General features: G+C 41.7%; 1 protein-coding gene across 1 annotated transcript in view; it reads left to right on the top strand.

Moving 5' to 3' along the window:
• MTIF2 (mitochondrial translational initiation factor 2) overlaps positions 1 to 4,454 on the top strand; it is a 40,156-nt gene extending 35,702 nt beyond the window's left edge. Inside the window, exons 12-15 of the mRNA XM_065401319.1 lie at positions 1,056 to 1,196; positions 2,597 to 2,761; positions 3,088 to 3,228; positions 4,195 to 4,454. Coding sequence (XP_065257391.1) covers positions 1,056 to 1,196; positions 2,597 to 2,761; positions 3,088 to 3,228; positions 4,195 to 4,364 — 617 coding nt within the window. The 3' untranslated portion in view covers positions 4,365 to 4,454. The remainder of the gene's footprint in view (positions 1 to 1,055; positions 1,197 to 2,596; positions 2,762 to 3,087; positions 3,229 to 4,194) is intronic.
• The last annotated feature ends 8,409 nt before the right edge of the window (positions 4,455 to 12,863 follow it).

Genomic DNA, 12,863 nt, shown 5'->3' with positions numbered 1-12,863 from the left:
CACAATAAATTTAAAGTATGGTGTTACTCTGAAAAGTTACTATGTAAGTATGGCATATTCTTACTCAGAAGAACTGCTTCCTGGGTCTACTCAGAGACCTATTTGCTTACTTTTGTTAAGAAATGTATTTTTACTACTGTCAGCCCTGGCGAACCAGCAACTATGGGCTTGTCTTCTGGTTCATACCTTAGCAACAGAATTATATTATATTATATATATATTATATTATATATTAATGGAGATATCCTATCTCCTAGAACTGGAAGGGACCTTGAAGGTCATCGAGTCCAGCCCCCTGCCTTCACTAGCAGGACCAAGTACTGATTTTGCCCCATATCCCTAAGTGGCCCCCTCAAGGATTGAACTCACAACCCTGGGTTTAGCAGACCAATGCTCAAACCACTGAGCTATCCCTCCCCCCTTTAATTGCTAACTAAAGCACTGATCCTGCAAAGACTTAAGCAGGTGAGTAACTTTGAGGAATCCTACTGAAACTGTGTGTGTAAACACATAACTCACATGCTCAAGTATTTGCAGGATTGAGCCCTAAATTCCAGTGGCAGGACTATCTGTGTAGACTCAGTCTGCAAGAATGCCATCAGTTATATCAACTCAACTCCATTGGCAATAGTGTTCCATTGGTAGAACTGAGGCCATGCAGAATCTTTATTGATGATGATGCAAGAGCCAGGAAGAACCCAGCTTGACTTTAATATCCCAGGCTGAATATGCAGGGCTGACGGTATTTGTAAAACTAAGCAAACTTGATCTGAAAATCATTGAGACGTAACAAACATTGACCCCTCCTTTCCCCAATGATGTTGCGTTCCGTCACTTTTCAGAATAGAACACCACACTTTCAAGTTTGTGCAGTATGTTCAGCAGTCTCTTCTGTATGCTAAAAAGAATAATGCACCAGATATTAAATTTTTGTTGATGATATTGTACAATCTAGAATTCCCATGTAGCAGCATTTGTCTTTTGTTTGTTATAATTCTGATACTTGTTTATTCTGATTTTACAATGCCTAGTAATAGAACATTTGATCTATTTAGGTGATGTAGACGGTTCCACTGAGGCCATTCTAAACATTCTGGACAGCTATAATGCCGACGATGAATGTGAATTGGATGTGATCCATTTTGGAGTAGGGGATGTCAGTGAAAATGACATAAATCTTGCTGAAACATTTAAGGGTAAAGTATAAATTTAGACAGTGATCTTACAATCAGTATGAAATCCTTCATTTTTTATTAAATGAACAGGATAACTGTGCTTTCAGTTTTTGTTTCCCCTGTGTAATAATTAATTAGCAATACAATCAATGTAAATGTGTATGAAACATACAAATAGTTTACTTTCACAGAAAATAAATAAATAAATACTAGTATCTGTGCAAAGAGGTATCCTGCTAGAAATCTAGTGAAAATGCAAGTAATGTAGAGAAAGGTATACACAATACTGTATTGTCTATAATGTGGCAGACAATACCTGCAAACTTGTGTGTTGGAGACAGTGCTCTAGATTTGAGCCCTTATTCTGGTTGCCTTACGCTGCTTCAGCAGTGCAAAGCAGCCAGAAAAATGGCTTAACCAGATCCCAGAGGATTTTTTTGTGCAGGGGAGTCCTGGTGGGGGAGGGGTTGGCCAGCATAGTGGTTCCTGTTGTAATCTCCCCCTAGTCCAGGGGGCCTGGCTGCAGTGCCCCTATGCCTGTTAGATCCCCAGTTGCTGGAACTGCCCTGGGCCATAGCTGGGAGTAAATTAGAACCTCCTTCAGACTGCTCTGATTTATGCTGGAGACCAAGATAAGGAGCTGGCCTTTTCTGGACCCAAGATAAGTAGCTCCCTTTCAATCCTGCTCCTTCATATAGCATATTGCTCAGCCAGATCACAGGAGCTGACTAGCTATTTATCTGCTTTGTTACATCTAATTGTATCATCTAGGAGTTTAGAGAGACAAAGTGGGTGAGGTAATATCTTTAACTGGACCATCTTCTGTTGGGGAGAGAGACAAGCTTTTGAGTCACTTAGAGCTCTTTTTCGAAGATGGTCCAATTTAAGATATTACCTCATCCATCTTGTCTCTCTAATATCCTGGGACTGACATGGCTACAACTACACTGATCTAGGGACAGTATTTTGTGGGGGTTTCCATTGAAGCAACTCTTCTTAAAGTAAGAGCATTGTTGGAGGTGCTTAGTGTACATGCAGTGATCTCTGATTTTAAAAACGGATGGAAAAGTTAAAATGGGGAAACTATAAAATTTCATTTTGCTATCAGTAATGTTGCTTTTACTAGCGCTCAATTTCAGGATATCTTGACTCCTGATTCCAAAAGGTGTTTTTTAAAAAAGGAAGAGAAAAGAGGATTATAATTTACATTAGTAAATGTGAAAATCTCAACCCAAATAAAGCAAACACTTTTCAGTTGTTAAGTACAGACTGTGCTAAGAATAAAATATTACATGAATATTCCAGGATAGCCTTTGCAAGCTCATCTCCAAACATTTTCACTTACTGCTTGAAAAACAAAGAAGTTCCTGTACCTGGAGTGTTTATATTTAATAATCAGCTGTGGTGGTTTTATCTGTCAGGTGTCATATATGGATTCAGTGTGAATGCAAACAAATCTATTCAGCAGCTGGCTGCTAAAAAGGGAATAAAGATTAAATTTCACAATATTATCTACCATCTTATTGAAGACTTGAAAGATGAGTTGAGCAGCAAATTGCCCCCATCTGTAGTAGAACATAAAATAGGTAAGTTTTCACTGGATGGTAAATATTGCCTTGAAAAACTAGACCTTTCTTGTGGGGTAGGGAAAATATTTTGCTGCTCTGGGGTGGGCCTTGATTTAAAATGGTATGTTGAGGAAATACACAAATCTCATTCTCCAGGATAGCTTTCCCACTATACTGGATTGCATAGAATTCCTCTGCAGTTATTCTCCTCAATACACAGCAGCAGAATGTTCAGAAGACTAAAGTTTTGATAGCAATGACGAGCACAGCAAAGCATAGCATTCATTACTGGTGGAGTTTGTATTACATTCCCTTGCACTTAGTCCTTCCATTTCTTTCCTTAGGGGAGGCCTCTGTTCTCGCTACCTTCTGTGTCACAGTAGGAAAAAGCAAGGTTCCAGTGGCTGGCTGCCGAGTACAGAAGGGGCAGTTTGACAGAAAGTTGAAGTTTAAACTAATTCGTAACAGAGATGTTATTTGGAAAGGTAAAACTGCTATCAAAACATTTATCCACACTGATATTCTACTACACATACATGCTCACCATTGGAGTTAGATTGTTAGGCCCAGGCTATATCCTCTGATCTATACAGGCAATGGAAGTCAATGAAAATGTTGATGTATCTGAAGGTGGAATTTTCTTCTTAAAAAGTTGTTCAATCAACTTAATACACTATTTACAGTAGACTTCACCTAAAAAGGACATCTAGTTCCTGCAAAGCTTGTTTTCTTGCTTAAGCAATACATGCAGAATTGGTTTTGGACAGACATTTTCTTGACCAATCATCCTGGTGTTCATAGGTGCCAACTCCGTGGGTGCTTCGGGGCTGGAGCACCCATGGGGAAAAATTTAGTGGGTGCTCTGCACTCACCAGCAGCCAAGCTCCCTGCCCTCCCCGCCTCTTCCCGAGCGCGCCGCGTCCCAGCTCCTCCGCCTACCTCCCAGCGCTTGCCACCACCAAACAGCTGTAGCACGCTCTGGGAGGGAGGGGAGAGGAGCGGGTTCAGGGGAGGAGGCAGAGAAAAGGCCGGGGTGGGGATTTGGGGAAGGAGTTGAATAGCGGCAGGGAGGAGGCGGGGACTTTGGGGAAGGGGTTGGAATGGGGACGGAGCAGGTGTGGAGTCGGGGCAGGGGTGGGGGGATCGAGCACTCACCGGCGCCATTAGAAGTTGGCGCCTATGCTGGTGTTCCCTCCCCATAAGAAACTTCCACATGCTCTGAACCCCTGACAGCAGTCTGTGTAGGAAGGAGATAGTCAGATCAATTAAACTTTGAAAGGAGTAACACCTGATTTTCAGAACATGTGTAAATTATGGAGGTTCAGCATCACTAAAAATCAGAACCTTCTTGCATTGGCCTTGCCATGTAGTTTTTTTGCGGGGAGGGGGTTGTTTGTTTCAAGTCCACGTTAGTCTTTATATTGGATCTATTTTTTCCATTCTCTCTCTAGGATTTTTAACTTCACTGAAGCACCATAAAGACGATGTCCAGGTAATAAAAACTGGCATGGATTGTGGCCTCAGTTTGGATAAGAACATAGAGATCAATATTGGAGATGAAATTATCTGCTATGAAGAAAAGGAAGTTGAACGGACAATTTCATGGGATCCAGGATTTTAAATAATTTTACTTCACTTGAATGTGATGGAGAAAAGGCCTTGCATTATTCCTGATCATCTTTACAGAATGTTCTTATATTAAAGACACTTACAAACTGGCTTGTAGTGTAAGAATTCTTTGGGTTCTTAACAGGAGTGCCAACAGCTGATATTTCAAAAGTAAAAGGATTTGTTTCAGGGGCTATGAATGACAGGGGTGGGTTCCTCAGTTCTGCAGGATTGTGCCAGCTTTGTAGACCCGTAAGATCACAGGAAAGCATGGGAGCCAGCATGGCAGTGTTAACTCCTTGGATGTTTCAGATATGAGTAAAAAGTACCTTTTTAGGAAGGAAAAGAGTATTTCAGGTCACTGTAATACTGTTTGTATTGGTAACAGTTTGGTTGATAGAAATAATTCAACTGTTAAAATATTATCTGAAAAGAATAAAATGGCTAGACAAACACAGAAGGAACTATTGATGTACTGTCACTACAGCCTTTGAGAAAACAAGTGACTTTATGTGAAAGGTTTGGCCTTCATTTCAAGAGGTTTCCAGCGCATCATCAAGGATCTACAACCTATCCTGAAGGATGATCCCTCACTCTCACAGATCTTGGGAGACAGGCCAGTCCTCACTTACAGACAGCCCCCCAACCTGAAGCAAATACTCACTAGCAACCACACACCACACAACAAAAACACTAACCCAGGAGCCTATCCTTGTAACAAAGCCCATTGCCAACTCTGTCCACATATCTATTCAGGGGACACCATCATAGGACCTAATCACATCAGCCACACTATCAGAGGCTCGTTCACCTGCGTATCTACCAATGTGATATGCCATCATGTGCCAGCAATGCTCCTCTGCCATGTACATTGGCTAAACCGGACAGTCTCTACGCAAAAGAATAAATGGACACAAATCAGACGTCAAGAATTATAACATGGAAAAACCAGTCAGAGAACACTTCAACTTCCCTGGTCACTTGATTACAGACCTCAAAGTCACAATAATCCAACAAAAAAACTTCAAAAACAGACTCCAATGAGAAACTGCAGAATTGGAATTAATTTGCAAACTGGACACCATTAAATTAGACTTGAATAAAGACTGGGAGTGGATGGGTCATTACACGAAGTAAAACCTATTTCCCCATGCTAATTTTTCACCCCTGCTGTTACTCAAACCTTCTTATCAACTGTTGGAAATGGGCCATCCTGATTATCACTACAAAAGTTTTTTTTCTCCTGCTGATAATAGCCCACCTTACCTGATTATTCTCGTTATAGTTAGTATGGCAACACCCATTTTTTCATGTCCTCTGTGTGTATATATAGCTTCCTACTGTATTTTCCACTGCATGCATCTGATGAAGTGGGTTTTAGCCCACGAAAGCTTATGCTCAAATAAATTTGTTAGTTTTGTGAAAAGAACGAGGAGTACTTGTGGCACCTTAGAGACTAAGTGATTGGGCAACAAAATGGCAAATTAAATTTAATGTGAATAAATGTAAAGTAGTGCACATTGGGAAAAATAACCCCAACTATACATACAATATGATGGGGGCTAATTTAGCCACAACTAATCAGGAAAAAGATCTTGGAGTCATCATGGATAGTTCTCTGAAGACGTCCACGCAGTGTGCAGCGGCAGTCAAAAAAGCAAACAGGATGTTAGGAACCATTAAAAAGGGGATGGAGAATATCTTATTGCTTTTATATAAATTCATGATACGCCCACATCTTGAATACTGCATACAGATGTGGTCTCCTCATCTCAAAAAAGTTATACTGGCATTAGAAAAGGTTCAGAGAAGGGCAGCTAAAATGATTAGGGGTTTGGAACAGGTCCTATATGAGGAGAGATTAAAGAGGATAGGACTTTTCAGCTTGGAAAAGAGGATACATGATAGAGGTAGTGCTTGTCCCATTTGTTTTTTTTAATGCTTGTAATTTAACTCTGTCGTTGCATGTTTCTCTTTTTAAGATTTCACTCAGTTCCTTCCAAATTTCAACACCATCAGCAATAAAACGAACAAAATGCAGGGAAATAGCCAAGGCTACAGAAATAGGCTTCAGGGTACACAGCATGTGTTCAACATTTCTCTTAAGCCCAATGTTGAGAACTTTGGCTGTGACAGTGCCATATATTTTTTCACAATTTTGTTCACAAACTGTCATCAGATTAGGCCAGTTCTCGATATAGTGCTCATAACAGTCCACTACTGAGTTCCAACGCATGTCTTCTGGGAGAGTTAGCTTGGTTCCTCCCACTTTTTTCAGAGCAGCTGCTGCAAAGTGGTTGTTATGGAAGTATTTTGCAATTTCTGGAACACTGAAGTCTTTGGCTAGAAGGTGCATCAAATGAGCACTGCAACCGTATGTTATTAGCTTGGGACTCTCTTCTAAATAATTTCTTCTCATCTTGGATACATTTGCAGCATTGTCTGTGACCAAGCTGCGTACTAGACATTTGAATTTTTTCTTCAGTTTTCACAGTTTGTTATAGATTTTACTGCTACTTCTTGTAAGTATTCTGCTGTGTGTGCATTTCCTGATGTATCCATTGTTTCTGTAAGGAAGACATTCCCTTCTGTTGTCATATAAGCACATATAACAGGATCACTGTGGACGGACATTGCTCCACCCATTAAAACTCAGGTTAACAATTTTATCCTCTAGATTTTTTGCACACTGCTCAATTTCTCTTTCATACACTTTATCCAGCAATTTGCCTGAGACATCTGCTCTGTTAGGTGGACTGTATCCTGGTTTTAATGACTGAACCATGTTAATGAAGTGTGGGTTCTCAATCATATGGCAAGGAGAGTTTGTTGCATAAACAAACCAGGCAATTTTTTCATCAATTACCTCTTTTTGTAATCTGCTGGTTCTTATCACAAACTTATCTATGGTTGTTTCTGGATGATGTTTTTCTTTTTTCTTTTTGCTACAGGTGATGTACTGTGGCTATGTGACATACGTGATGTGACTGAAACACTATTATTGGCAGATAACTCTGAAACTATAGAAAATGATGGTGATCTTGAAGGTGGGTAGTCTTCAGAATCATGTATGTTGAGGATGGATTCTCCTAAACAAAATAAGTCAATGCAGTTATTTAATTATTACCACCATACTGCTAATTTAGTATTACTCATTGCATTCACTGACAGTATACTTTAAAGGTGAAATTGTAAAAGGATGATCTGCCTATTTCAGCTATTTATTTTTTATCACAACTGCATCTAAAATGATAGTTACTCTCTGGTACTAACAACTATATTTTTTGCTCAAACCTGAGAATTCAAGAATAGTCCAGAAGGAAGACAGGCAGTCCTTAAGAACTAAGTATGAAATAAAAAAGTTTACCAACCTGAAGATCCTGCATGTTCAGACATGTTCCTTTCATCATCTTCAATGCAGCTTCCTCCTGAGAAGGAACACTTCTCATGATGTTGTTTCATTCAGACACCCAGGGCTTGCATTTCTTTGTTGCACTGTTTGCATTTTGCACGCATGCCTGTCTTACCCACAGGTAGAGGAACTTCATTAAAATATTCCCAAACTGGGTCTCTTTTACGGCCTACTGCCATTATAGGTTTTCCCTTCTAGTGAGAGAATGGTATGGTAGATCTCAAATCAATGAAGGCTACACTCAGACCTCAAGACTTCTGGAATATGCTGCTCAAACAGTTTCACTTTTGTTTCTACTGCATGTTCCTCCCTTCTCATATTTATCCCCAGACTTCTTCTCCTTGTCCAGATCTATTCCGCTCCCACCAATCTTCTATTCCTTGAACTTTTTGAAACTTTGCACTTTTAGAGAGAGATAAGGGATTGACTCTGTGTACACAAATTTGCACAGGGACAATAGGGTTGAGGTCTGTTATTTCTCACCTCTATATGTTAATTTAAAAACATTTTGCTGTTAACAAGCATGTTATCTCTGGAGACACAAATCCAGTTTGAGAACTGCAAAACTAAGCATCTCTGATGATATCATCTAGACTGATCACTGAGTCCCAGTGGGTAGATAGAAAGATTAACCTAAATAAGCTATACAGAAGCCCCTGGAACTCCATAAGATTGGGTCCCTAATCCATGAATGATTGGAACTCATTTACAAAATTTTCTTAAACATTACTGAATATATTGTCTCATACTATAGAATTAGAATTTATAATCCCTATTCCATGATGAGATATTTTTGAGCTATAATGTATCTTTAGATAGGTTTTTTCCTCAAAAAGCATTTTATCAAAGAAATCCAATTGAAATAAAAAAAATCTGATTTTTCATCCACCCTGTTAATACGTGAGAGACCCAAACATCTAAGTCTGTATGCTGCACTGCCTACCGCTTTATCTACGTGCATGGAAAAAGGAAAAATAACTTTCCCTTTTCTGTATAGAAGGCTAGATAAAATGTTTCAATGAGGTAATATTGTAAAAGTAGAGTTGCAGTATTGGTAACTACGTAGGGGGGTAAATCAATTCTGAACTCTATATGGGAGGCTTCTCATTTCAGAGGAGACTAAAAATTTAGTTTTGTTCTCTAGAAATGGCAGTTTCCTCTGAATCACACTTACTCAATTAACATGTAAAATCCACTTGGGGTCCTTGCAACTGGCTTATCACCACCAGCAAGAGTCTGCAAGCTGAACTCTCCTCTGTCACAACATGTAACCTCATTCATTGTCTACCATGGGGACAGAATTTAGCTCTGAAATGCAAAGCTGAATCCATCTTAAACGTTGACACTTACACACATCTGCCCTCCCCCTGCCATCCTGCAAGGATAGTAGTGATGGTAATGTGCACAATTAGGGCAAACCCAAACTTATGTAAAGTAGCATTAACACAAATGAAAGTCAACACTGCAGAGCTCTACCCATCCCAGTTGTACAGCACAATGTGCACCTCAGTTTTGCATGGTGTGAACTGAACCTAATCAGGACAAGTAACTCATTCTTAAAGCTGCAGCTCATAACTACAAAGAAGAAAGATATACTTTACATGGAAGATGGGTTGTTTTAAAAGTTCTTTACTGATCCTTTTACACAATGAATAGGGCTTCTCTTCCCTGTATCCAGCAGACAGCATGAGCTAGAAGCTGAAGCTTCAGTTAAATTGAAGGTAATACGCTTATTACTAAAGGGGAAGGGAACACATGGTGGCAATTATCATGCAGTTACACCTAATGCAGTACAACTTGATTCCAAATAACTTTTTTGTAGAAAACCACTAGATCATATCTCCTTAAGCTTATCCCCTCCCTGACAAAAAAGCAAGCCTCAGATGGTACCATCCTTAACTTCCACTTTTAACTATTAGTTCCTTTTTTAATCTTATCCTCAACTCCCTTAGTGGCCCTCCTTCCCCATGTGTGACTATCTCACAGGGGCCTGGGAGGCCATTCAGGGCTTCCTCATTGTTGCTAGCAAAAGAGGAATTCTGGCAATCAAGCCTTTTCCATTAAATAAGTACAATCCCTGCTGAGTATTTTGTAGAAACACTCCCCTTTATATCACTTGTACAGTGCTAGGACTGAACTAAATATTCAATTCAAAAGGACATCGAACTCTAAAATGGCCTTAAAGGGAGGTTTTGGAATAAAGCTGTTATGATCAATAGTAATTCTATGTAGTCTCACACAGTTTATTTTTAGAAGTAACCATTCCTCTGCAACACTGAGAACTGCAGTGAGTTATATTGACTTCATTAAGTTGAGAAGCAGCAGAAAGTAATCATTAAAATAGGATGTTAATTTATAGATGGCCTATGAAAAGCTGAAGTCATTTTACACTCACACAAGGTAACATCCCAGAAATAGGGCCCCAGTAAGAAGGCAACTTAAATTCAGTTATAGTACTTTCCTTTTTAAACACTATACAAATTAATCCTGTTCCCCAAACTTAGTTCCAGCAAAGTAGGTAGTATCCCCATTTTAGAGGTGGGAAATAGAAGGGGCAGTTCAGGGGATGCCCAAGATGACAGCCTCAATACAGCTGAGATTAAAACTGAGTTCCTGGCTCTTCTCTCTAATCCTTACACCTATTTTACCCCTCCTCCACCTCACCAGAGTCAGACCTCCTGGACTACGACCAGAGAGACTGGGTGGAACCCCTGATGCTCGCTCAGCACATGGGGCTCTCCACCCTTCATGGAGGTGAGGGCAGCCCCGACTGTCCCACCTGTACACCGTGAGCCGGCTGAACGATTTGCAGCCGGTTCGCTTCCGGACTGCGCCAAGGAAACACCTGTACATGCTCATGCTTCACATCCTCCATTTCCTCATCCGTGTCTCCCACCCCGATACGAGTATTGCTCAGGAATGCAAGAGTGAAATCAGGAAGGCCAAATCCCACTTGGAATTGCAGCTAGCAAGGGGTGTTAAGAGTAACAAGAAGGGTTTCTTCAGGTATGTTGGCAACAAAAAGAAGGTTAAGGAAAATGTGGGCCCCTTACTGAATGAGGGAGGCAACCTAGTGGGAGAAGATGTGGAAAAAGCTAATGTACGCAATGGTTTTTTCACTCTGTTCTCATGAACAAGGTCAGCTCCCAGACTACTGCACTGGGCAGCACAGTATGGGGAAGAGGTGACCAGCCCTCTGTTGAGAAAGAAGTGGTTAAGGACTATTTAGAAAAGCTGCACAAGCACAAGTCCATGGAGCCGGATGCGCTGCATCCAAGGGTGCTAAAGGAGTTGAGGGAGGTGATTGCAGAGCCATTATCTTTGAAAACTCATGGTGATTGGAGGAGGTCCCGGATGACTGGAAAAAGGCTAATGTCGTGCCCATCTTTAAAAAAGGGAAGGAGGATCTGGGGAACTACAGGCCAGTCAGCCTCACCTCAGTCCCTGGTCTGGGGGCCAGTTTTGTTCAATATCTTCATTAATGATCTGGAGGATGGCGTGGATTGCACCCTCAGCAAGTTTGCAGAGGACACTGAACTGGGAGGAGTGGGAGATACACTGGAGGGTAGGGATAGGATGCAGAGGGACCTAGACAAATTAGAGGATTGGGCCAAAAGAAATCTGATGAGGCTCAACAAGGATAAGTGCAGAGTCCTGCACTTAGAATGGAATACTCCCATGCACTGCTACAGACTAGGGACTGAGTGGCTAGGCAGCAGTTCTGCAGAAAAGGACCTAGGGGTTGCAGTGGATGAGAAGCTGGATATGAGTCAACAGTGTGCCCTTGTTGCCAAGAAGGCTAAAGGCATTTTGGGCTGTATAAGTAGAAGCATTGCCAACAAATCAAGAGACGTAATCATTCCCCTCTATTCAGCATTGGTGAGGCCTCATCTGGAGTACTGTGTCCAGTTTTGGGCCCCACACTACGAGGAGGATGTGGAAAAATTGGAAAGAGTCCAGCGGAGGGCAACAAAAATGATTAGGGGGCTGGAGCACATGACTTATGAGGAGAGGCTGAGGGAACTGGGATTATTTAGTCTGCAGAAGAGAAGAATGAGGGGGATTTGATAGCTGCTTTCAATTACCTGAAAGGGGGTTCCAAAGAGGATGGATCTAGACTGTTCTCAGTGGTACCAGATGACAGAACAAGGAGTAATGGTCTCAAGCTGCAGTGGGGGAAGTTTAGGTTGGATATTAGGAAAAACTTTTTCACTAGGAGGGTGGTGAAGCACTGGAATGGGTTTCCTAGGCAGGTGGTGGAATCTCCTTCCTTAGGTTTTTAAAGCCAGGTTTGACAAAGCCTTGGCTGAGATGATTTAGTTGGGGATTTGCCCATGACCTCCTGAGGTCTCTTCCAACCCTGATATTCTAGGATTTTATCATCTATTGCCACCTGTTGAAGGTGAGTAACCCCGGTGGGCCAGCCTATATTCCACGCTAGTCCCAAGGCCCGCCGGGGATATTAGTTGGGGGCTTGTCCACAGAGCCATGAGTATGGGCATGAACTTGGTGCAGTTCATCATCTCTGATGCCTGCCCCTTTTGCGGCGTGAGAGAGCCCCTGGCGCATGTATACCTTGAGTGCACCAGGTTGCAGCCCGTGTTCCCACTCCTCCTGAACATCCTTTTACGTTTTTGGCTGCACTTTTCCCCTCACCTTTTCCTACACTCACACCCTATCCATGACCCCACAAAGTCGTGCGACGTCCTCGTCAACCTCTTCCTGGTGAGGGCCAAAGTGGCCATCTACAATACCAGGGAGAGGATGTTGGCTGAGGGGGTTCTTTGCGACTGTGGGGCCTGTTACCAGTCCTCCCTCCGTTCACAGTTCCTTCGGGTTCCCTTTGTTTGACCCTTTGACCTTCACACCTGTCCGTTTTGGTTGTCCCCCGTAATTATTTGAGTTCCTGGACGTTGTGGATCCTCCCCTAAGGCTGGGGGAGAGTCCTTTAGTAAGGGGCAGGCTTGCACCCACTTCCCCAGAACCCAATAGGACCTCAGTACACTGATTTGAGGGAATATATCTGCTGAAATAGTGCTCCTGAAGAAGGAGACATGAGGTAGGTCACCAGAAGGAAAATAAATGTACAGCACTGCAAAA

Source organism: Emys orbicularis, chromosome 3, assembly GCF_028017835.1.
Source record: "Emys orbicularis isolate rEmyOrb1 chromosome 3, rEmyOrb1.hap1, whole genome shotgun sequence".
NCBI lineage: Eukaryota > Metazoa > Chordata > Testudines > Emydidae > Emys > Emys orbicularis.
The sequence above is the reverse complement of the archived record's forward strand: the minus strand, read 5'-3'. Positions and strand labels throughout refer to the sequence as shown.